Source organism: Canis aureus, chromosome 24, assembly GCF_053574225.1.
Source record: "Canis aureus isolate CA01 chromosome 24, VMU_Caureus_v.1.0, whole genome shotgun sequence".
Lineage (NCBI taxonomy): Eukaryota > Metazoa > Chordata > Mammalia > Carnivora > Canidae > Canis > Canis aureus.
The window spans coordinates 8,903,555-8,927,510 of record NC_135634.1 but is presented as its reverse complement, the minus strand read 5'-3'; the positions used below and the strand labels follow the sequence as shown (position 1 = coordinate 8,927,510).

The window sequence follows — 23,956 nt, the reverse complement described above, 5'->3', positions numbered from 1 at the left end:
GACATTACTCGGTTTGCAGGTAGATGAATTAATGTGATTTTTCTGCATGTAGTTATCATTTGGCTGAAAATATAGTTTGAATTCTGAAATATGTTGTATAAAATTAACCTATCATATCATAGTAGCTACTGTCTCAAATTATTAGAACCTGGCATATACTTTCTTATTTAAATAGCCATAGTATATCTTATTTATTAATTATTCATTTCACTTGCAGAATTGTCCATTATAATATGAGCCAAAAGATGTGAAATGTTAGAGAATAGGATAAAATGGTCATTTTGCAGTGGTATTTTTAAAAATACATTTTAAACTGAATTTCAAGAAGTTATTAGCATTTGCAACACAAGCAGGAAGTGTTGAGACTGTGAATAAGCCCCAGACACTCCAAATGTTTGGGGTTTTCATTTTTGGGCATTTGGTTTTTGTTTTTTGTTTTGTCATTAGCCATTCCATGCTTTACAGGCTAATTCCACATGTTATATAATGAAAGCATCTTTACACACCACATGAAAACAGAACCTTCACCCGAGGTTCCAGGGGACATGATCTTCCTTCAGGGAATCTCTTAATGCATACAATTGAGCAGTATCTTGCTTCTTTTGGCAGCCACCTGTTTGGTGCCTAATGAAAATAGACATTTCATGTTGAATTTGTATTTTAACATCTTTGTTTTGTTTTCTCTTTTTCACTACAGGAACGTTTAGATTTTGCAATGAAAGAAATTATTTTTGATTTTCTTTGTGTGGGAAAACCAGCAAAAGCTTTCAGTCTCAATCCAGAGGTATGAATAATCATTTTATGTACTTCTCACAGGGCATGTATTGACAGAGATATACCTTTGCTTTGCAACTTTGGGGAATAGGGCAAAGGTCATTTCTCTAAAAAGTCTTCTGTTTGTTTCTGTCCATGTTATATGACTAAATAGTATAGATGATGGAATTTCATAAGTCAGATTTTGGATGAGTAGACCGGATGATGGCAGGTTGATATGCTACCATATTCTGTTCTTTTATAATAGAGTATAGCTTGCCCAGAAAGTTAATCTGCCAGTACAAGTCAGGTTGTTTTAGTCAATACATATTTAAATAGTCAGTACTTCTAACTAATTTGATGCAGATTAACAAGTTGAGTATTGGGAAGTGGTGAAACAGAGAATAAATACATGTAATAAAATACTAAAATCTAGTGGAATTGAATCATGTATGAATATATGTTTTTGTGGCAGCATCACAACTCAAGGGCCAGGCAGATCATGGAAATGATGGGTATGACACAGTTGGAGTGACCTATCCAAATGAGAAGCACATTCTCATTCTCCAAATGAGAAACTTTAAAAATACTGTGGGCCAACAGAACTCTGCCTGGCAAGCTACCTTTTTGCAATCCTTTCCCTATGATATTGTAGAAAGAACACTGAACCAGAAGACAGCAATATTGGATTTGCACTTGGCACAGTCTCTACCACTTTTATTAGCTATATGACATTTATCTCTCTAAACATCAGCTTTTTTGTTAGTAAAATGAACAAAATACTTTTCTCAACCACCTCATGGAAAAATTGTGATATTATGACATTACAGACTCTTAAGCAAAAAAACAAAAATATACCATAGAAATTTTTTTTTTAAAAAAAAGGTTCCTGGGATCCCTGGTGGCTCAGTGGTTTGGCGCCTGCCTTTGGCCCAGGGTGCGATCCTGGAGACCCGGGATCGAATCCCACATCGGGCTCCCGGTGCATGGAGCCTGCTTCTCCCTCTGCCTGTGTCTCTGCCTCTCTCTCTCTCTGTGACTATCATAAATAAATTAAAAAAAAATTTTTTTTTAAAAAAAGGTTCCTATCTTCACTGTGATAGTGTCTGACTTCTTCATTCTGTCAGTAATGACAGAAGGTCAAAATCGACAGCTGGTTAGCAGTACAAGGAACCAGGTCTCCTGGTATCCTTATACCTTTTCCCACACACCCTATATTCTCTCCTTGGTGCTAAGGTTGCCATGTATCAAAGGACACCTGAAGGAGCCCCAAAATCAGAGTTTGGGAGTTTTTGTCGGGTGTCTAATGATATAGCAGTCCTATGAAATAGCTGCATCCAGGGTCAGTGGGCCAAGGAGAGAGGGACAAATTCTTTGCAAATCCAGAGCATTTGGGCTAGAATGATGCCCAACACCCAATGGTAAAGAGTTTTGTCCTTCTGGGAAATTTCTCAGAATATTTTTCACTTCTCAGGAGTCATGGCTTTAACATCTTTAATAGTCCTCAGAATTTCCAGGTTATTAGTCTAAAAATAACATATTAAAAGCTACCGTAATTATCACCAAGTATGAAACCTACCCCTTGTTCTTCCCTCAAACTCCGCAGTCAGGGCAGCCCTGGTGACACAGCGGTTTAGCGCCGCCTGCAGCCCAGGGTGTGATCCTGGAGACAGGAGATCGAGTCCTATGTCGGGCTCCCTGCATGGAGCCTGCTTCTCCCTCTGCCTGTGTCTCTGCCTCTCTCTCTGTCGCTCATGAATAAATAAATAAAATCTTAAAATAAAAAAAAACTTCCTCAGTCAGTGATTAATTAACCTCTTTGTACAGAGCAATTGGAATTATAGGGTTTTTAATGTTAAAAATTACAAAAAGAAAAAAAATTACAAAAAGATACTGAATATCTTCTCCCATTTTTCTTGAGCTTATAGGGTTATGGGAGATTTTATCAGCAGTTGGGAATTAGAACTTAAAAGCATATTTATGAACCCACTCAATAGCACACACAAGGATAGTCTATAAAGCAGAAGTCACACACTTGATAAAATATATTGTACAGCAGTTTCTCAAGGAATATATTCAATTTGTGCCTTAAGTAATATTTTAGAAATAGTATATGGAAAAAGGCCCAGAGATGGAAAGGATTCTCTTACTACAAAATCTATAGTGCACCACCACTCAACAGTTAGATAATTTCCAGTTAAATGTCTCATTTTAGTTCAGACCAAGATGGTTTCCTATAAGGCATTCTTATCGTCATAAGAATTTACTCATCTGTGAAAAGTTTCTAGGTCATCCATTTGTCTCATTTTTGCCTTCACCTAAAATAACATGGACCTGGAGCCAGTCCCAGAGGCAAAAAGAAGAAATAAAATTCATATGGATTGGAAATGAAGAAATAAAACTCTCTTTATTTACAGACAACATGATTGCCTATGTAGAAAACCAAAAAAATCTACAAAAAAACCTATTTAACTAACATGATTTTAGAAAGTTTGGAGGATACAAGATAAATATATAGGGACACCTAGCTGGCTCAGTCAGTAGACCATGCAACTCTTGATCTCAGAGTTGTAAATTCAAGCCTTATGTTGGGTGTGGAGCTTACTTTAAAAAAAAAGATAAATATATAAAATTAATGTATTTTTATATCATGATAATAAAAAATTAGAAATTGGACAATTTGTAATAGCAATGAAAACAAAATATTTATCAATAAAGCTAACAAATTATGTGTAAGATTCATATACTGGAAACCAAAAAGTTTTGAGGAAAATCATAGACAACCAAATAAATGGAGAGAAATACTGTTTGTGGATCAAAAGATTTAAGATTGCAAAAAGGTCAGCTGTCCCCAAATTAATCTATATATTAATCTGTAATCCCAGTAATAATCCCAATTAAAATCCCTATAGCATTTTTTGTAGAAATCAATAAACTGATTCTAAAATTTATATGGAAAATATAAGGAACTGGAATAGCCAACATAATTTTGAAAAAGAAGAATAAAACTGGAGGACTGGCATGTCCTGGTTTCAAAAATACTGTAAAGCTGCAGTAGTATCATACTGTCAGAGGAGTGAATGTAAAGACCAATCAACAGAATAGAGAATCCATAAATAGATCCACACATATATGATCAATTTATTTTCAACAACATTTTCAAGTTATTTCAGTGGATAAAGGGTTGTCTTTTCAATGAATGGTGCTGGACCATTGGACATCCACTTGCAAAATAATGAACTTTGGCCCAGAATTTGCACAGTAAGCAAAAGTTAAGTCAAAATGAATTATACACCTAAATGTAAAATCCAACGTTATAAATATTCTAGAATAAAATAGAAGATGAAATCTTTGTGATCTTTGGGTGGGCAAAAATTTCTTAGGATGCAAAAATCTTAAAATTACAGAAGAAAAAATTGATAAATTAAACATCAACATTAAAAATGCCTGCACATTAAGAGATACACCACCATTAAGATTTAGAACCACTGGGCAAAAATACTTGCAAATACATATTGAAAGAGCATTTGTATCCAGAATATGAAGAACTCTCACAACCCAACAGTAAGAAAATAAACAACCCAATTTTTTGAGTGGGCAAAATGAAGAGCCTCTTCCCCAAAGATGAAATACAAATGACCAATAAACCTATGAAAAGATGTTCGACTTCATTAGTCATTAGAGAGATGCACATTAAAACCATAGTGAGAGGCACTGAGAAGGATATGGAGCAATTGGAACTTCATACGACTTTGGTGAGAATGCAAAAGGACAATCATTTTAGAAAAGAGTTTGGCAGTTTCTTTTAAGATTAAACGTACACTGACCGTATGATCCAACATTTCTACCTCAAGGTATTGATCCAAATAAATTAAAACTCCAAAAGCCCAAAAAGGTTTGTGTGAATATTTATAGCAGCTAGTCACTAAAAATAGGAAAGCAGTTCATGTTCAACAGCTGGTGAGTGGCTAAACAAGCTGCACATCATCAGTACAGTGGAATACTATTCAGCAATGAACAGGGACAAACTACCAATTTTGCAGCATCTCAAAAACTTAATGCTAAATGAAAGAAGAAAGACACAAAAGGCTATGTACTGTTTGATTCCATTCAGAAAAAAGCAAAACAATAAGGCAGAAATTAGATAATGATTGTCAGATGGTGGGTTGGGTGACATACTGACTGTAAAGAGGCACAAGGGAACTTTTTGGGGATGATGGAAATAATTTTATATCTTGACTGTGATAGCGGTTACCTGACTATATAGGTTTCTTGAAATTCAAAGAACTGTACAACTGAAAACAGTGTGTTTTACTCTGTGTGAATTATGTTTCAATAAACTTGACATTAAAAAATAAAATGGAGGGACGCCTGGGTGGCTCATTGTTGAGCATCTGCCTTTGGCTCATGGGATCCAGGATCGAGTCCTGCATCAGGCTCCCTGTGGGAAGCCTGCTTCTCCCTCTGCCTATGTCTCTGCCTCTCTCTCTCTCAATCTGTCTCTCATGAATAAATAAATAAATCTTAAAAAAAAAATAAAGTGAAGATTCTAACCTACAAATATATAATTACCAACAAGAACTTTTCAGGCACTATTCCTCACCACCCTGTATGATCAGTAGGTATTAATACCCTCCTTTTATAGAAAGGAAGCTGGGACTTGGACTTGGAAAAGTTAAGTAATTTCTTAAGACCAGACAAATAATAAAAGAGAGAGATATTATACAGAACTATATAAAATACCAAAAGAAATTGTTTATAACATTAAGTTGAAAATATATGTCCCAAACTATCCAATCTTACCTCTGCCCTTAGTGTTATCCAGAGGGAAGGAAAACTGAGAAAACTGGCCAGGGTGGTTCATAAACTGGATTTATGAACTTGCAAATAATTAACGCTTGACCATTTACGTCAATCCAGGGTTGTTCTACTGATACTGCATTTCCTACTTCCTCACCCAAAACATTGCTGTGTCTTGAGAAAAATATACAAGCGTAGAACACAGTTCATGAACTGCTAAAATAAATGAGTAAATGAATGAACTTTCATACATAGTTGAATTTTTTAAAGTTAATATTCTTTCATTCTAGAAACTGGAAAGAGAATATTACTAAAGGCTATAAAACCATAAAGTACACATTGCATTGGTACAAATTAGCCAGAGAAATATTCACCAAATCCTGGCTGAAATATCATTATTCCTTAAGGCTTAAATAAATAGTTTTAAAATCAATAGAAGTCTATATTACTTTTTGTTATAGAATGTAATCATGTGCCACAAAATAGACAATTTAGACAAATCTGACTTACATGTACAGCTTTCCACCTGCTACTTATATGGCCCTCACCTGAAATATGGGACTAATTATACATTCCTTGCATGGCTGTTTTAAAAGTGAGAGTTAATGAGCAAGAGAGCAATTCTGGATACATTTTAGGGACTCACTAAATTGTAACTAGATTATCATTGTTGGTAGTGATAAGTATTATTTGCTGCTGTAGGTAGTAGCCTACTTTAGAAACATTAGAAACACTACAGAATTGCAATTGCACCAAGAAACAGTGACAGAAACTTATTACTTTATATAATATGTATTCATGTATTACTTCATGAAAATAAGGGTATAAATACATGTGGTACACGTGGCTGTTAAGGAAGTACAGATGTTTAGTACCTTCTGACCTTTTAAGACATTGCTGCTGGTAGCAACTAACTCACTGAGTCATTTTGCAAAGCCAATATTATGCCTTACCTGAGCCGGAGGAAGATAACAATCTGGCCCAGAATGGCATTTCTTCTTATAAGCTCACGTGTTTTGATAAGTAACAAGTTCAGTGGCACTGAATTTTTAAAACTCATTATCAAACTTGCCTGTCTTTTTTTTAAGATTTTATTTATTTAATCATGAGAGACAGAAAGAGAGAGAGAGAGAGAGAGAGAGGCAGAGACACAGGCAGAGGGAGAAGTCAAACTTGCCAGTCTTTTTGAATGGACTCATCATCCGGCAATTCAGAGCAGGCCATTTTTGTTTTGTGATTCACATTGGAATTCCTATTGTTTTCATTAGGTCTTTGTGAATTAACACGTGTGGCATCTCTCTCTCTCTCCCTCCAGGGGACATATAAGCCCCTCATTTGCCTAGTTTATTTTAGTTACAGCTGCTTCAGAGGCTGGCTGCTGTGCCCTCTGAGGTGCACCAGGATTTCCCAAACAGCAGGAGTATGACCATCTCAAACATCCCCTCTGAGTGGGATGAAAATCTTTCTGGTTGTTTATTTGTGATGCACCAAGAAACAGTGACAGAAACCACAATTTTACATTCATAGGTTTGGCCTAAAGTCTTGTGCCTTTTATTTATTTATTTTTTAAGATTTTATTTTTTTTTATTTATTAGAGGGGGGGGGGGGCAGAGACAAAGGTAGAGGGAGAAGCAGGTTCCATGCAGGGATCCTCATGTGGCACTGGATCCCGGGTCTCCAGGATCACACCCCAGGCTGAAGGAGGCACTAAACCGCTGAGCCACGGGGGCTGCCCGTCTTGTGCCTTTTAAATTACTTGCTCATACTAATCTGGATAGCAAGCCATGCTAACTTCTCTCAAAGACTAATGGTTTAATTCAACTACAATAATTGGGTTTTTCTTTTTATCAAGAGCACATTATCTCTTACAGAGAATGAACATTGGTTTACGGGCATTCTTAGTAATAGCTGATAGCTTGCAGCAGAAAGATGGTGAGCCTCCCATGCCGGTGACAGGAGCTGTTCTCCCATCAGGAAACACATTGAGAGTGAAGAAAACATATTTGAGTAAAACGCTAACTGAAGAAGAAGCCAAAATGATAGGTGGGTTTCAAAGATGTGTTAGAGCCCCTCTAATGACCAATGGATACTTACCCTTAGTGAGATGTGCTGCTAAAAAAAAAATTTATAGAAGTAACTGGTGAGGCATTCCAACATTAATTGTTTTGATTGATTCATGCTGTGCTTTGTTTTACTGCCCTTTAAACTTTCTGGAACTTCCTGGTAAACATTTTGCCATTTAAATGTTAGACTTTTATCATGGTCTTTCCAAACTCCTAGTATTGATTATCTACATTTTACAGTAAATTTCTAAGCCAGCTGTATCCTTTGGTAGATAATCCTGTTTATAAAGCGACCATATAAATATTCATTTGTTAGTTCGTTCATTTTTATAGTTCCTTTCTTTTTTTTTCAGTAAAATTAGTTTAATCTATGTTTTAAACATTCCAGATCCCACACATGCCATGTTATATTGTGGGTTTAGCCTACATAGGATTATTTTCTTTTTAGTTTAGCTATCTTAACCCAAAGAGATGAATTCTTTCTTGTCAAATACTAGAATTTCAAAACCAACCACAACCTTTGTTAAAATAATTTTGATGTCAAAGACCTGAAGGAAACTTGAGACTTTTCATTTTAAAATATTTGTTTTTAAATAGACAATGCTTAAATGAGTTCAGAAAGATTTAATGAAAAAAAAGAAAAAAAAAAAGAAAAGAAAGATATAATCATCTGAAATAATCAATATTATTTTATTAAAGTACAAATTTTAAATACAAAGCAATTTGCTTTTCATTTGTATTATATACGTAAAGAAATAAAATGCATATACATACATGAAATACATAGGCTATACATATTTGTTTTCCATAGTGGGACACTGACCCTGTATTAAATGAGAGAAGTAAAAGTACTATAGCTAAAATATATTTCCTTCATTTTAAAATTTATGATGTGAGTCATTTTTGTTTATTTTACTAAAAAAATTCACACATATATTTGAGAATAAAGTTATTAAAATCCTACCCCCAAATGAGAATTTTTATTCACACAGTCAGTAATGACGGTGAATTTTCTGTAGTATCCAAAAGCATAAAAATTCAAAAGTAAGACTTTCTTTTTTATTCAACTCTTCCTGAAAATAATCCCTCTTAAGTATTAGAATTCCCATTTATAAAATTTAAATGATTATTTGGTAAGCACCCAGCAAGTTCAGAACACTATGCTAACAGTTCTGTGGAAAAGGGATTGAGTTAGGATCTGCTTATTGAAGTCATTGACCCATAGATGGTTAGGATTTTACTCCTTGATGGATTTAGTCAAAGATGTCGCTATAATGCATGTTTTCTAGGCATGTCATTATATTACTCTCAAGTACGAAAAGCTGTGGACAACATTTTAAGGCATCTTGATAAAGAAGTAGGAAGGTGTATGATGCTAACGAATGTTCAGATGCTAAATAAAGAACCTGAAGACATGATCACGTGAGTACAGTGAAAGCTAAGTTTTTAATGAAGGATTAATTACTCAAAATGTACCATCAAAGATTTTTCTCATTTGTTCTTCCCACTTTTTCTGTATTTTATTCTCCCCTTCCTAGCATCAGAGTTCTAAGAGTTATTAAGGATAGTAAAAATGTATTTTGACAGTATTTGACTAACTCTAAAAGTAAGGTCAAACCTGAGGTTGATCTGTTTTGGTTGTATCTCAAGTATCATTATGCCAGTAAGTTGAAAAATGGAGCCCAAGACTCTTTCACTGGTCCACGTTTGTCAGAAGTGGTATCTTGCTACCAAGCTCTGTCACAGCCTGTGTGCTAGAGTGACATCACCTGTTTACAGACAGTTCATCTTTATAAATTTCAAATTCACTTTTTCTAGTGACCATTTCTGAATTGTGAGAGTTAAATGTGCCTAATAATCTCTAGGCAACTGTCATAGCAATATGGGATATTAAAAACAAAAACAATTTATAGTTTTGAATGTAGAAATCAAATGTTCTTAGCCAAACTCTAAGATGTAGCTTTGTACGTAGAGTTCTGCAGAAGAAACTCACACAACTTGAGTTTGCTGCTTTTGATTCATTATGGCAGGAACTAGGATTAGGTTACAACTTTACCTTTTAAGAAGATTCAGACTTTGTTGCTGGACTATGAATTAAATTCTATTTGGCACCTGTGGCATAATTTTCCAAAAATATAATTGGGAAAGCCTCCTTTGTTCCTCAGCATCTTCAGTTCTAAATACCACAGTTAGTCAGATATGGGGAAAATTCATATCGTGGGTGTGTATTTTTATTAGAGTGGCAGCATGTGAAATATGAAGTATGGCGAAACAAAGCAATACATAATAAACAAAGTAAAACATACAGAATTATTTTAAATGCATTTTTAGCAGTATATAAAGTTAAAATGAAAACCCCTCCTCAGAGCTCCACTTGATATCTGTGACCCTCCTTGATGCAGTGTGATCCCCTCCAGAACTTTCCCTATGTCAAAACCAAGATATGTATTTGTTGCACAAAAATGGGATCATATAACATATATTATCCTGCAGCTTGCCATTCATTTGATTTAAGTGATCACATTGCTTTAGGTTTCACCCTAAATAACCATAAAAATTGAAATTGACCAAGATGAGTAACATTAGATGTATTGTCACCAGCTCCAGTTCTTACCTCACAAGCTGCTAGATAGCAACCTTTACCCTCATTAGTACATACCTTTTGAATATATTAAAGCAATTTTAAATTGATAATGTAGAGGATACAAGAAATGCTTTTAAAACTTCTGCATTGTAGTTGTTTCCCCTAAAAATAGTAAAGAAAGACTTTTAAAGGAAAACTATATTTTTAATCAAGAGATCGTAAGATAGGGTTGGAACCGAAACAATATATTCAAAACCAAAAAAAAGATACAGGTTTAAATAGAAGTGTAAACATTTTGTTTGTATTTTAACCAATGCCTTAAAGGTTTTCCAAGATGCTTCATTACTTTTCCCTATTCAGTCATCTTAAGACCCCAATATAGAGCTAGAATACTTTCCTTGCTACATTTTAAGACAGATCCTCCAGTGAGAAATAACTCATTGCTACATTTTCCAAAGACAAAAAGAAACATTAAAGCAACATAAGCATTTGGGAGAAACAAATGCTTATGTATTGAGGTCCACACCATACTAATGGAAACCATCATTGGAGTTGTTATTCAGTCCTCTATTTTCCTGCATCCTTCTTGAGGTATAAACTTGAACATTAGCATTCTATGGTTGCTTCATTTCCATTCTTCATCCCTTCTGTCATACATGACAGCAAATAATAACAATATCTGTTAATAAAATGATGTTATTGGGGGATTCACTTCCTTCCTATAAAAGCCCAGAGAGGGGAGCCTGGATGACTCAGTTGTGTCTGACTCTTGATTTGGGCTCAGGTCATGATCTCAGGATTGTGTCAGACTCTTCACTCAGCAAGGAACCTGCTTGAAATTTTCTCTCTCCCTCCCCCCGCCACTCCCCCCACTCCTATCCCTGCTCTCACTCTCTAAAATAAATAAATAAATCTTTAATAGCCCAGAGAGCAAGGACTACAGTAATAAAAGGAAATCATGTACCTATGAGAGTTTCTAATCTAGGCTTCTTTTATCAGCTTGGAAGCCTGGCAGAATTTGCCTTACAAATTCAGGTCAATGGGGTCATCTGTTTTCCAACAAATATGAAAATAATCCCAGCTGTTCAAAACATCTGGTGAGCAAGCTAGGAGAACTATTTAAAGGACTCACCACGTTGCAAATGAAAAACTAGGAGCCATCACTCAGTACAGCTATTTGAGGATGTCACCTGAAGACTCCTCTTTCCTTCACCTGATTAAACACCACTGTGCAATGTCTCCTTCTCCAGTCCTCTATGCAGAAAGGACCATGGAAAAGGGAAGAAAATAATCCTACAACTTTCTGCAAAAACAGAGTTAGACAAAGTCAGGCTAAAAAGTAATGTCACAGAGCAGAATTGCTGTCTGATTATAGGGAGGGTGGATTCTGCTTGCTGCATATCTATCCTGACCACAGCTACTATCCCAAGAATTTATACTACTTTACATTTTCATCATTGTATTTGTGTCCTACAATAGCACTAATTTCATGACAGTTTTATATTCTCAGAAGATTGAATTATCAGAACTTAATTAAATATGTTGCTATATTTTATTACCTAAGTTCCTTGAAGGATTTGATGGGTATTTTAGTTTTTTCATAAAGGTTATTGATAAAATATGTGATTAAGAATCAGTTACCTATTTAAACAACTAAAAATCGAAGTAGTTTATCAAAAATTAAGTGTTCCTTCAGATGTTACAACATAATATAGAAGACATTAATTATAATATATTATATTATAATATATATATTATTTATTATATATTATATATTAATATATATTACATATTATATTAATATATATTAATATATTATAATATTATATATTATATTATATATATTATATATTATATATATTATATATTATTATTATTATTTATTATATATTATATTATTTAATTATATAAATGCTTAATTTATCTTCTCAAGACAATAAAAAGAGGGAAGGAATCTCCATAGAGGTCAGGCTCATCATTGTAATTTTAAAAATCACAATTGAATGCACAATTATATATACATTTCAGGATTTTACTTGACATTAGAAAGACTTATTTTTGGAAACACTTAATTTTTTAAATGACAATGTGGACTCTAGAGTAGAAGCATAACTCACTAGGGAGAGAAGCTTCCAGATGTCATGCTTATAAGAGGCACTATTCTTTGTATATGCTAAAAATCCTATTTTTAAATGCTGAATGTAGGAATGAGTGCAATGTATGTGTTACATGCTGATGCATTTAGCATGCTAGTGAAGTCAGTGTTTTAAATGCAGTCCACAGGAACCAAACTCCGTGGAACCAAATGAATGGCAAACTGTATGATAGAATTCTGGTGACATTGGCATTTCTCAAATCTTTGTGAATACTCTTAGAACTGACCAAGCTATAAAGATCAGAAACATTTGAGAATAATACGCGGTAAACACCACACAGTGATTCAGAAGGCATAGATTCTAGTCTTTTGTCACATATTTGATTGATTTTTTTAAAAACTTTTTATAGCCTTTGACCTGTTTGTTTTCAAATTAAAGGGGTGAGAGAAAGCCAAAAATAGATCTTTTCAGGACCTGTGTTGCTGCTATCCCTCGACTGCTTCCCGATGGGATGTCAAAACTTGAACTTATTGACTTGCTGGCGAGGTAAGTGAGAACTGCCGTGGGTGTATTTGATTAAATTGATCATAATCCTTTGTCATGATTCCTGAAAGAAAGAAAAAGAAACGAAAGAAAGAAAGAAAGAAAGAAAGAAAGAAAGAAAGAAAGAAAGAAAGAAAGAAAGGAAGGAAGGAAGGAAGGAAGGAAGGAAGGAAGAAAGAAAAAGAAAGAAAGAAAGAAAGAAAGAAAGAAAGAAAGAAAGAAAGAAAGAAAGAAAGAAAGAAATTTGAATGATTATTAAAAACTGACAGATATTTACTAAATGAGGCATTATTGTCAGAACTACAGATAGGCAAGGAGGAATAAAAAATGTTTTTTGTTTTTGTTCCCAATGTTTTAGGGGCTTAAAATCCAATATAGAAGCCAATACATAAGCACATAAGGTAACTAACAATGTAAGGTCTGAAATTGTGCAGATTAATGGCACAAAAAGTGTGATACATGTGAGTTCGGTGGAGAGGGGAATTACTGGGGACTGAGAAAGTCAGCCAATCAGTGTCTTTGGAGAAGGTGGAAGTTGAAACAGGACTCAGGAAGGAAGAGTGACATGAGCAAAGTCACAGAGGTGGGGCTGGGAAATGAGGACGTAAGTCTGCCTGGAGAAGAGTTCATTTAGGGTCTGATTCCCATTCTGATACCCACAGACCTCCAGGGGGCCAAGAAGGTAGGTACATGATAGGGATCCTTAGCTAATTTTAGTGCTCCGGGAAGCTGCCAAAAGTCATATTTATCACCCTCCCAACATTGTCCGTGAGAATGCACCGTTCAACTAGAACCTCAAGTTAATTTGCTTTGAGCAAAATGAGGTCATTTTACTGAAATGTGTTGTTTTTCTCATGTTGATCTGAAGTTCTAGTTGACAGTTACATGTGTCTTTAATTAAAAATCAAAAGTGACATTACTTAAAAGCAATTTAGAATATGAAATCATTAGAAATATGGGGTGCATGAAGGAAGTGGAATGAGGAAGAACAAAATCATCCTTAATTATTTGAATTTTAAAAAAAGAAAGAAAAAGAAAGAAAGGAAATTTAGAAAGCCAATGATAAGACCTAGAAATAAGACTGTAGGGGTAGATTTTCAGCTAATCTATACTATTAGCTGAGACATTTGGACCGATGGAGTTTTAAGCGAGTGAGTAATGTGATAAAAAATATTTTAGGCTGGTTAATCTGATAATGGTGGAATAGAAGAGAGCCCAGAGAAGGATAATAAATATTAATGCTGACTGAAAAATACATTACGCATGACTTCGTTTACCCCTCGGAGAGGGCTATATCCATCAATATTCAAATGAAATAACCCAAGCCCTCGTCCCACATGACTGCAGACCACCAAGGCTGCCCCACAGCTTCAGAGTATCTCTGAGGAGCATCATGCTCCTGGTTATTGTGGTCATCAGACCTTCTGCTCTGGACGGCCGGTTGAAAGTCCCATTGATCACTCCCTGAGATCAGTTAGTATCATTTGCAGCCTTCTGTCCTCCAAACATAAACACAGCTGTCCATTTCCTTCTGCCAGTCATCACTAGCACAGGCTAGTGCTGGATTGTGAGGTTGACCATGACTTTGAAAACCACGGTTTCAAACCCTGTTGCTCTCTGACCAAAACCATCCAGCCTTCTAGCTGGGTTTGGTCACTGCTACCTGGAACCTCTTCTTTCCTGTAATCAGCAACCTACATTCTGTGGATCCTTCTTCTTTCTGCCATTCCATGTTTGGGATGTATTTTAAGAAGATGATAAAGTTTTTAAAAAATTGCAGCCTAGGCTTTTGCTGCAGCCTAAGGACGAGAATGTGAGGGAAGAGAATATTCACTGGAAGTGGGGAAGGAGCAGAAAAAAGGGAAATGTAAGCCTGAGTCACAGTGGGGCTTCCAGCTCTGGGTGAGAAGATTTAAAGAGGAACAAGGGGTAGATTCCCAAAGAATAAGAAACATGGTGCTTTGGGAGTGGGGGAAGCTGCAGAATAGGAGGCTAAGATACCATAATATTGAGTCTCCCAAGATGCTGGCTAAGACAGAGTAAGGAAATGTTGAGAGGCAGATGCCAGGTGTGAAGGGTACCCAGAAATGTAAGAGTGAGCATCCCATTGATGTGCAGGGATAGCAGTGGAGGGGGTGGGTAAATAGGAGTCAAGTGTGCACAGGGGAGAGGTTGCTGAGTAAAGAGGCTAGATGTGGCCATCAGAAATTAAGAGACAGCAGACCTCTCCTCATGACCTGTGAGCCACTAGGTAACAAGAGAGAGAGAGTACCATCTGAGAGATTTGGAGGAAATGCCAAAAAATGAGAATGAAATGGAACTCTTTGGAAATCCTAAATTTTGCATCTCTGCTTTTGCCATTTTGCCAGCCATGTGATCTAGACAAATTATTTAATCAGACTTTTCTCCTTGATAAAATTGGAATAATACTGCCTATCTCATAAGACTATTGAGAAGGCTACATGTGCACTTTCATAGATGTGCACTTTGGTTAATCCCGGGGAAAATATGTCAGCAGGGAAAAAAGCAGTTATCCATTAAATTGAAGTAGAAAGAAAGTTCCCTGATGTCAGTGAAGTTCTAATTGGTGATGGTGATGTGCACTCGGCCTTTGAAATACTAAGTTTTTTAAATGTCATGCAGCATTCAGGTACAATCTCAGAGGCTATTTCGCTGTGACTCTGTGTACAAGACTCTTCCTCTGGAATTACTCTGATCACCAAATCCAGTGACGCCTGGATCTGTAGACCATGGTGCCAGGCATGCCAGAAGGGATTCTGTTAGACATGGTTGGAATGTCAATGCTATTTATGGTGCATCGTGTTTATTATTATGTACATTCTTACAGAGCTCAAAGCAATGGTTACTGTTTTTATGAGGGGAAAGAGTAAATAAACATTCTTCAGAGTTCAAGGCTTAAAAATCAAGAAGATGACTGTACTTATATGGGAAGCCAATGAAGAGGCCTTTTCCATAAACTTTTTAAAAAGCTGGAGGCTGTTCTCCTCAAGAGAAAGATAATGGAGTACTCGACCTACATACTGGGTCCTGTTGACCTCTCAGATCTCCTTGAGAAGGTCAGAGAACAAAATGAAGAAATTCAACAGCAATAAATGTGGTTTTCAAATCTATAGTTACCTTATTCCCCCATAGTCCATTCACATTTGGACTGAGTTGACTCTGAGACAATATACATACAGTCTAGTCTAAGAGATATGAGACATTTTTGTTCAGATGTCTCTTGGTTACATCCATGGTATATTGTCACTGGAGAAAACTTGCTTTTCTTTCCTCTTTTTTTAGATTTTATTTGAAAGAGAGAAGAGAAAGCGAGCTTGAGCAGGGGCAGAGACAGAGGGAGAGGGAGAAGCAGACTCCCAGGTGATGTGGGGCTCAATCCCAAGACCCTGGCATCATGACCTAATCTGAAGGCAGATGCTTAACTGACTGAGCCACCCAGGTGCCCCACAGTTTTCTTTATAACTGGCAAAATAAGACCAACATTCATGCCAGGTCATTCCCCACCCCCACCCCCCCACCCCACCCCCACCCCCCCACCCAGCTCAGTTCCTGAATAAGGAGTTTCAAGGATATATCCCACTTGACTTTCCCCCAAGGCCCCTTCCTGACATTTCAGGTAACGGCTAAATATCACAGACACTCTAACTTCAGACTTCTGTTAGTATGTTTAGCAAGATAGTGTTATATGGAATGAACTGGCAAACTCCTCTGTCCAAGCTACTACATTTCTGATTTTATGTGTATTGCTCAGCCCACTTCTAATGGCCAAGGTTGGGGAATCTTTCTACTCAGACTTCATGGAAGTTACACAGGCGATCCTGGTATCATGGCAAGATCCCTGGGGAGGATTTCCTTCCTGCTCTCACAGAGCCTACCCTTTCCCAGTTGTCTGGGTGCTCCCAAGATTCTCCACATAGGAGGGAGCTTACTCATGTCCTTGGCCACAGGCATCATTTTTCTCTTACTGTCCTCCCAAATGTTTCCTGCTCTGTCTGTTGACCACAGGAAGGACCTTTCCCTCAACAGTCTAGAGGCTCCTGTCCTCTGTCACTTCCCGCAGGGCTACATATGCTGTTCAGCATCAGGCCTCCCCTTTGAACAATTTGTTGTAAGGTTGTGAGAATCAAATAATGCATATAAATCACTTCACATAGTGCCTAGAACACAGTAAGCTCTCAGCAAATGTTAGTTATTGTTTTTAGGCATCTTTACATTTGAATAACAGATTATGCCATGATATACAATGCGTTTTCATACACATTATGTTAAGAAAGCTGGGCACATATTTATTCCTATTTCAGAGAAGGTGATTTGAACTTCAGAAAAGTAAAATCAAAAAAAAAATTTAAAAAAAAGTAAAGTTGGTTGCTCAAATGTACAGAATTTTCCTGAAGCCAAATGGCAATGACAAATGTCATTGGTTTGAGGCAGATAAATACTTTTTATGCAGTGTCTCCTTTTAATTTGTGGCAATTTATGAGCTAAGGCATACACAATTCCATGATCTTCTGGGGTACCTGAAAAATATCTGTTGTTTACCATTTACCATTCACTTTTCGTTCTATATCTGTATAGTGGAAGGTGGCTGTTTACTTTGAGTAGCTAACTGATAACTATAGTCTCAACTGCATATATTACCTCAATAAACCACTTAATTACCTTAATTTTAATTTATTTTATTTTAATTGAAATGCAGTTCAGAACACTGTACATAGATGGAAGTTCATTCTTTCATACCTGCATAGAAGACATTCCACTTCTATGAACTATTCCAAAGGCTAGCCATCCACCTGTCAGTAGATCCCTCCTTTTGAAAACCATTGTCTCCTGGGCTTGACTTTAAAACTGTGTCTGCTGCCCTTGACGATGTTATAGGGCAGTGGGTTCCCATATCTTCCTAATACCCTTTGTTTATTCTGCCATAGTTAGAAGAGGCTGTTTCTCCTAATGGATCTTTTTCTTCTGGATGTAGTTTTTGAATTTGAAGTCAATCCCTTCTGATTTGTGTACCTGCCCACAGCAAAAATTACTCAAGAGTACTAAACTGATCCCATGTTAATCTGAAGCTCATCTTTATGAAAGTATTTTCCTCTGAAAGCCATTTGTCTAATCTGACCAACCAAGAAGGTGGCCTTGCTAAGTTCTGGTTATTCCCCCTTTTAACACAAATCCTTACTTATTCAATAAGAATTTGTGGGAATAGCACATGCCCTTGTGATCACACAACTCACCCCCTCTAGATCACTGAAAACAGGGCCTCCAGAACCCTCTGCACGGGCATGTTACCATCATTTAATATTTATTGGGTACCTGTCCTTCCTGTCCTAAAGGTGGTTCATCATCTATAGAAACTTATTCTCTAAAACATTCAGGACCACAGATTGGTATAAATATAATACATAGAAATAATGAACGTAAGATGAGAAGATGACTTCAAGTGTTTTTTTTTTTTTTTGTAAACTAGTGTTTTTTTGTTTTATTTTTTTTTAAATAAACTAGTGTTTTTTAAACCTGCAAAATGACTCAATGGTGCTTATAGGGCAATGTCTCCTCCCAAATGGGTGGACTTCAGTCCCTTTCCTCAGTTGCAACTCAGATTTTGTGTGTTATGTAGTAGAGTTATACTTAAAGGTTTGGGGGGAAAAAATAGAGCTGCCAATTGAAACACAAAGAAAGCTTGTAAATTTCTGCCATAGACAGTCCTTCATTGGAAGCCCAGGGTAAAGATCTCTACATTTTCCTTTCGCAACTGTGACCCCCGTAAGAACTCTAGACTTAGCGGCTAAAGTCTAACCTGAAAAAATCAGCTTAGATCTTCCTTCTCAGCATCTTTGTTGAACATCACTTGCTTTTGGAACAGAAAATATATTTTCCCTGACTTGATATATATCTGCTCATTAGAGAGCTTTTTGCCTGGTTTATATTGTCAAATGTGGACCAATTAGTGTGCTTTATGCTTCAGAGAAGAAGAAAGGTATTTGCTTTTCAAGTTTTAAAATCATGTTTATTCAAAAACAGAGGACTATACCAGACTTGTTTAATGCAGCAAACTGGCTTAAGAGTTAGAAGTCTTGGGCTGGAATCCTGCACTTTGAGCAAGTTCCTACACCAGTCTGGATCCCAGTGTTTTCTTCCCTTCGTTGAGGATGATACCTGCCCTGTTTGTGGGGTCCCCCAGTGACTCAGCCATTTTCTTCTCTGACATTGAACGCCTCCAGGCTGCTGAGTGCTGGAAATTCTATCTCTTCAGTACCTTTGAATTGTCTCCCTTTCTATTTCTCCCTCTGCCTTGGGTCAGCCCCCCAACTCCATCTGTTGCCTAAGTCACTGCAGTGACCTTCTAGCTTGTCTCTGCCCCAAATCTGGTTGCTTCTCCAAGGCATCCTCCATATTCCTGCCTATTTTTTTTTTTTCAGATGTGAATCTAATCATGTTATTTCCCTTACAACTTTCAAGATACTGTTCATTTTTTTCCCCACAGAAATAGTTATCAATTACTGAGTGCTACGCATGCTACACATTGTATGCGGGTCAACTTCATGAACCTCACAAGTTTATGCAATGCAAGTACATTTATTGTCCTCATTTTCCAAATGAGACTCTGAGACTTTAGAGCCATTGACTGACTAGCACGAGATCACATAGGTAGTTAGTGACAGAGGCAAGACACTGATATGGGCATTCTGATTCCAGAGCACATACCCGTAACTACTTCCCCACTGTTTTGCCTCCAGGGTGGCCCACAGACACTTCCCCGAGCTACCCCTGCTTCCTCTCCAGCACCATTTCACCCCTCATTTCTGCAAGCACCTCACCCGATAGACATGCCATACTGAACTCCATATCTGAAGGGTTGTGTGTCTGAATTTCAGGAGAGTCTCAAAAATATTTGTTTCTTAAATAAAATGAATCCAAATGAATAAAAGAATCTATAAAACATGACATTAACTGTGATGGCTCATACCAATGTCAAGATTTAATATTACTATAGTATTCTAGGTTATGCTACCAATACCCTGGTATTCTTCAGTTGACTTGAGTTTTCTCCACCTTGACACTATCTACATTTTGGTCTAGATAATTCTTTGTTGTAGGGAAGTTGTCCTGTGCATTTTAGGATGTTTAACCACATCAGTAGGTTCTACGTACTAGAGAGATGCCAGTAGCACTGTCTGAGTTGTGGCAATCAATAATGTCTCAAATATCCCTTGGTGGGACAAAACCAATTACAGACCATTGATCTAACCCTTAATTCACTGAACTTCTGGGTGAGTCCCTTAGTTTCTTTGCTTCTCAATTTTACTGTCCTTAAAAGTGATAGGGTGTGATACTAATTTATTCTGTAGTCAACATTGTATTAAAAAGTATTCAGATATAGCAGAATGTCAGGTAATATTTTAGATTCAATCCTGAAAGAGAAAAAAGGACATTAGAGAAAAACAGGTGAAATCTCAATAAAATCTATAGTTTACTTAATAGCATTGCACCCAGGTTAATTCCTTAGCTCTGATAAAGCCACCCTGGTTGTATAAGGTGTCAACATTAGGGAAGCTGAATGAAGAATAGACCAGAGGGTGATCCATTTTTGAGACCCAAATAAAAACAGAGAGCTGTATTTGTTCCATCACAGATCTAGAAGAAAAGTTAATAAAGGCTTTTATTGTCTTTTACTCATTTCACAGGCTCTCTATTCATATGGACGATGAGCTGCGACATATTGCACAAAATTCCCTTCAGGGTTTACTTGTTGACTTCTCAGACTGGAGGGAAGATGTACTGTTTGGTTTTACCAACTTCCTACTCCGGGAAGTCAATGATATGCATCATACGCTCCTTGATTCATCCCTGAAGTTACTGCTCCAGCTGCTCACCCAATGGAAACTGGTCATACAAACTCATGGAAAAGCCTATGAACAAGCCAACAAGATCAGAAATTCAGAGGTGATTCTCGCACTCTTCCCACCAATGTATATTCCCTAATATCATGTATGTATAAATAAGTTGCAGCTCGGAGAACCTTTGGAGTTCTTACTTCCAGCCACCTAGGAACTTTCTCCCTGATGGTGGCCCTTAATTTTTCCATCTTGTATAAATTGTGACCAAGAAACTCAGGGTTGCTATGCCATCAGGTTAGATTTGTCATCATTCAAAAGGCCATTCAGGGAATAGAAATTGCTTTTTTTCAGAGAGTTATGATTATAAATCCCTAAGAACAGGTGATTATAAACATGGATATAGAGCTGGGTATGGATATGCATATCGAACGGGATGTGGACATGCATATCTAAAAGTTAGTAACCCACCAGTTTTTTTGTTGTTTTCCTAGCCCATTGATTGCATTGTCCAATATCCACAGAACAGAAAATGCAGACTTAGGATTTTTTTTATTCCTTCCCACCTCAGTCCTAAATGCTAAAATTTGAAGAGCAGGTTATGGAGAAGTGTTGTCAGAGGAGGGCAGTGGTGACTTGACACTGGCAATGAGCAGATGGAGAAAGGGCCTGGCAGAGGAAGAGTACCAGTGAGAGTTTGAGGCACATGGAGGCTCAGGGAAGTACAACAGCACTGAGGAGATAGCCAGGATCCCAGATTCTAGATCATTCCTCTTTCCTTGGATTGTAAACATGCTAAAGGCTAATAGGTGGAAAAACAAGAGTTATGTGTGCTCCTCAAAGGAAAAATGAAATGGATGTGGAATCTGCCATGTTGTCCAGCTTGCTTTTATTTTAGGCTCACTTGGTTGTGGCTTGGGAACTTTCAGAACCTATCTCATAAATGTACACACACCTAGGTTAAAATCGAACTCAAGAAACAAGGAAGCAAGTGTGATTAGAAAGGAAATGTTTGAAAATTCAATTGTATGGTATCCAAAAGTCCATAGGGAATCTGAGTCAAAACAAATTAGGCCACTTCGGCTAAATTTATGGTGTAATCTCAAGTAGTATATGGATGGAAGCAGTTTTGTTCTTACCAATATTAATAGCCTTTGAAAGTTATTTCTTATCAGAGGTAGCAGATGGTTGATGGTATTCCAGAGTAACAATTAATCTAACAAAAAAAGGGTTCTATGGTATGTCATGAATAATTATGAATTTAGAGTTGTGTCTGGTTGTAAGCCATTGCAATTAATTTTAATATTATGAGGTCACACATGCTCAAAGATGCACATATGAGTAGTTTCTTCTTTCACTGTTATTTTTCTAAATATCAAATGTGTTCTTATTGCCCAACAGCTAATTGCAAATGGCTCCAGTCACAGAATCCAGTCAGAACGAGGCCCCCACTGCAGTGTTCTTCACGCTGTGGAAGGCTTTGCTCTGGTTTTACTCTGCAGTTTCCAGGTGGCCACACGCAAACTGTCTGTTTTAATACTCAAGGAAATTCGAGCTTTATTTGTTGCCCTGGGACAGCCCGAGGTATGGATTATCCTTCTGAATTTACTAATTCACTTCTTTCTTTGAAGTTGAGATTAAAACATGTAAATAAGGCATTGCTATTTTTATGTACTTTCATATCACACGTGATGTCAAAAAATAACTTTTGATTCACCATGAGTTTTTGATTATGAAATAGCACTGTTGATTTTCAAAAGATAATTCATAAATTCTAAGAGCAATAGGAAAGACCATTCTTGATTCTCTAAGAGATGGTCCTTTGTTAAGAAGTGAAGAATTTTAAGATTAAGCTGTAGGTCATTTTCCTGAATAATGTTCAGCATACATCAAATTAAGAAGACATTATTACATTTCTATTAAAGAGTGAACTTGAGAAAATAATGATCATTTCATTTAAATGATCTAGGTATCAAACAGTCTGGCTAACTGAAATTTGTTTAATTTCAATAATTTTAAAATGGCATCACAAGAAAATATGTCCCCTTGAGACAGGAGAAGTAAGCCAATTATTAGACATGATCGGCCAGTTAACCTCCATGCTTGGTCAAGTGCTGTCTGCCATGTTCAGATGTTAAGGCTCATCACCTGCCAATACAGGTGGCTGAATCAAAGTTGCCTAAGTTGATGAAAGAAGGACCAGTTCTTTATGTCACGTACTTCTTTAGAAAAATCCTACTTTCCATGTTCCTGTTTTAAATCACTGAACTTGGTTTTCTGTTCCACAAAATGGTCATCGTCTTTATCAAATATTTTCTAATTCATCACAGTCCTTTTCTGTTCACTTTTCTTCAGGTAGCTTTGTAATATATTTTAGGACATCTGTAGTATCTGGTAAATGGATGTCTAAGACATGCTGTATTTTGACAAACTTCCATTAAGTCTCTATGATAGGAGTGATAATAATTACTAAGATTGTGTTAAGAACATTTTTCCTATGTTGCTCTCTTCCACCAACCACAACTTTGTTTTTGTATAATTTTTTTATTGAGGTATCACTTACATACAACATTATATTAGTTTCAGGGTATGACATAATAAGTCTATAGTTGTTTACACTGTGAAATGATCCCCACCATAAGTCTAATTAACACCCATCACCATACAGAGTTATAGAACTATTTTCTTGTAATGAAAACTTCTAAGATCTACTCTCTTAGCACCTTTAAAATATGCAGTATGTTATTATCACTGAAAGTCACCAAGCTGCATCCCTGTGGCTTATTTATTCTGTAGATGGAAATTTACTTCTTTTACCAAATAGCTACACACAACAGTATACCACAGAATACACAGGTACCAACTGTCAGTCTCCAGTGCATTTTCTTTGAAACTAAAATTCAATCACAGTCAACAATTTATCACTTATTGTAGCAGACCAGTGACTTAAGTTAGTACCATTTTGTGGTCTGGCAAGCCATATTCTTGTGGTGTTTACATTCCTTAAAATTTATGACAACATGAACACTCCAATGGATGATGTATGGCACTGGTGTTTATTTTTTTTTTTATTTTTATTTTTAAATTTTTTTTTAAATTTATTTATGATAGTCACAGAGAGAGAGACAGAGAGAGAGAGAGAGAGGCAGAGACACAGGCAGAGGGAGAAGCAGGCTCCATGCACCGGGAGCCTGATGTGGGATTCGATCCCGGGTCTCCAGGATCGCGCCCTGGGCCAAAGGCAGGCGCCAAACCGCTGCACCA

At 36.6% G+C, this 23,956-nt stretch overlaps 1 protein-coding gene across 1 annotated transcript in view; it reads left to right on the top strand.

Moving 5' to 3' along the window:
• Nucleotides 1-23,956, top strand: part of FRY (FRY microtubule binding protein) — a 260,678-nt gene that overhangs the window by 116,220 nt on the left and 120,502 nt on the right. The window contains exons 14-19 of the mRNA XM_077868184.1: nucleotides 698-784; nucleotides 7,425-7,596; nucleotides 8,906-9,038; nucleotides 12,735-12,842; nucleotides 20,543-20,801; nucleotides 22,094-22,276. Coding sequence (XP_077724310.1) covers nucleotides 698-784; nucleotides 7,425-7,596; nucleotides 8,906-9,038; nucleotides 12,735-12,842; nucleotides 20,543-20,801; nucleotides 22,094-22,276 — 942 coding nt within the window. The remainder of the gene's footprint in view (nucleotides 1-697; nucleotides 785-7,424; nucleotides 7,597-8,905; nucleotides 9,039-12,734; nucleotides 12,843-20,542; nucleotides 20,802-22,093; nucleotides 22,277-23,956) is intronic.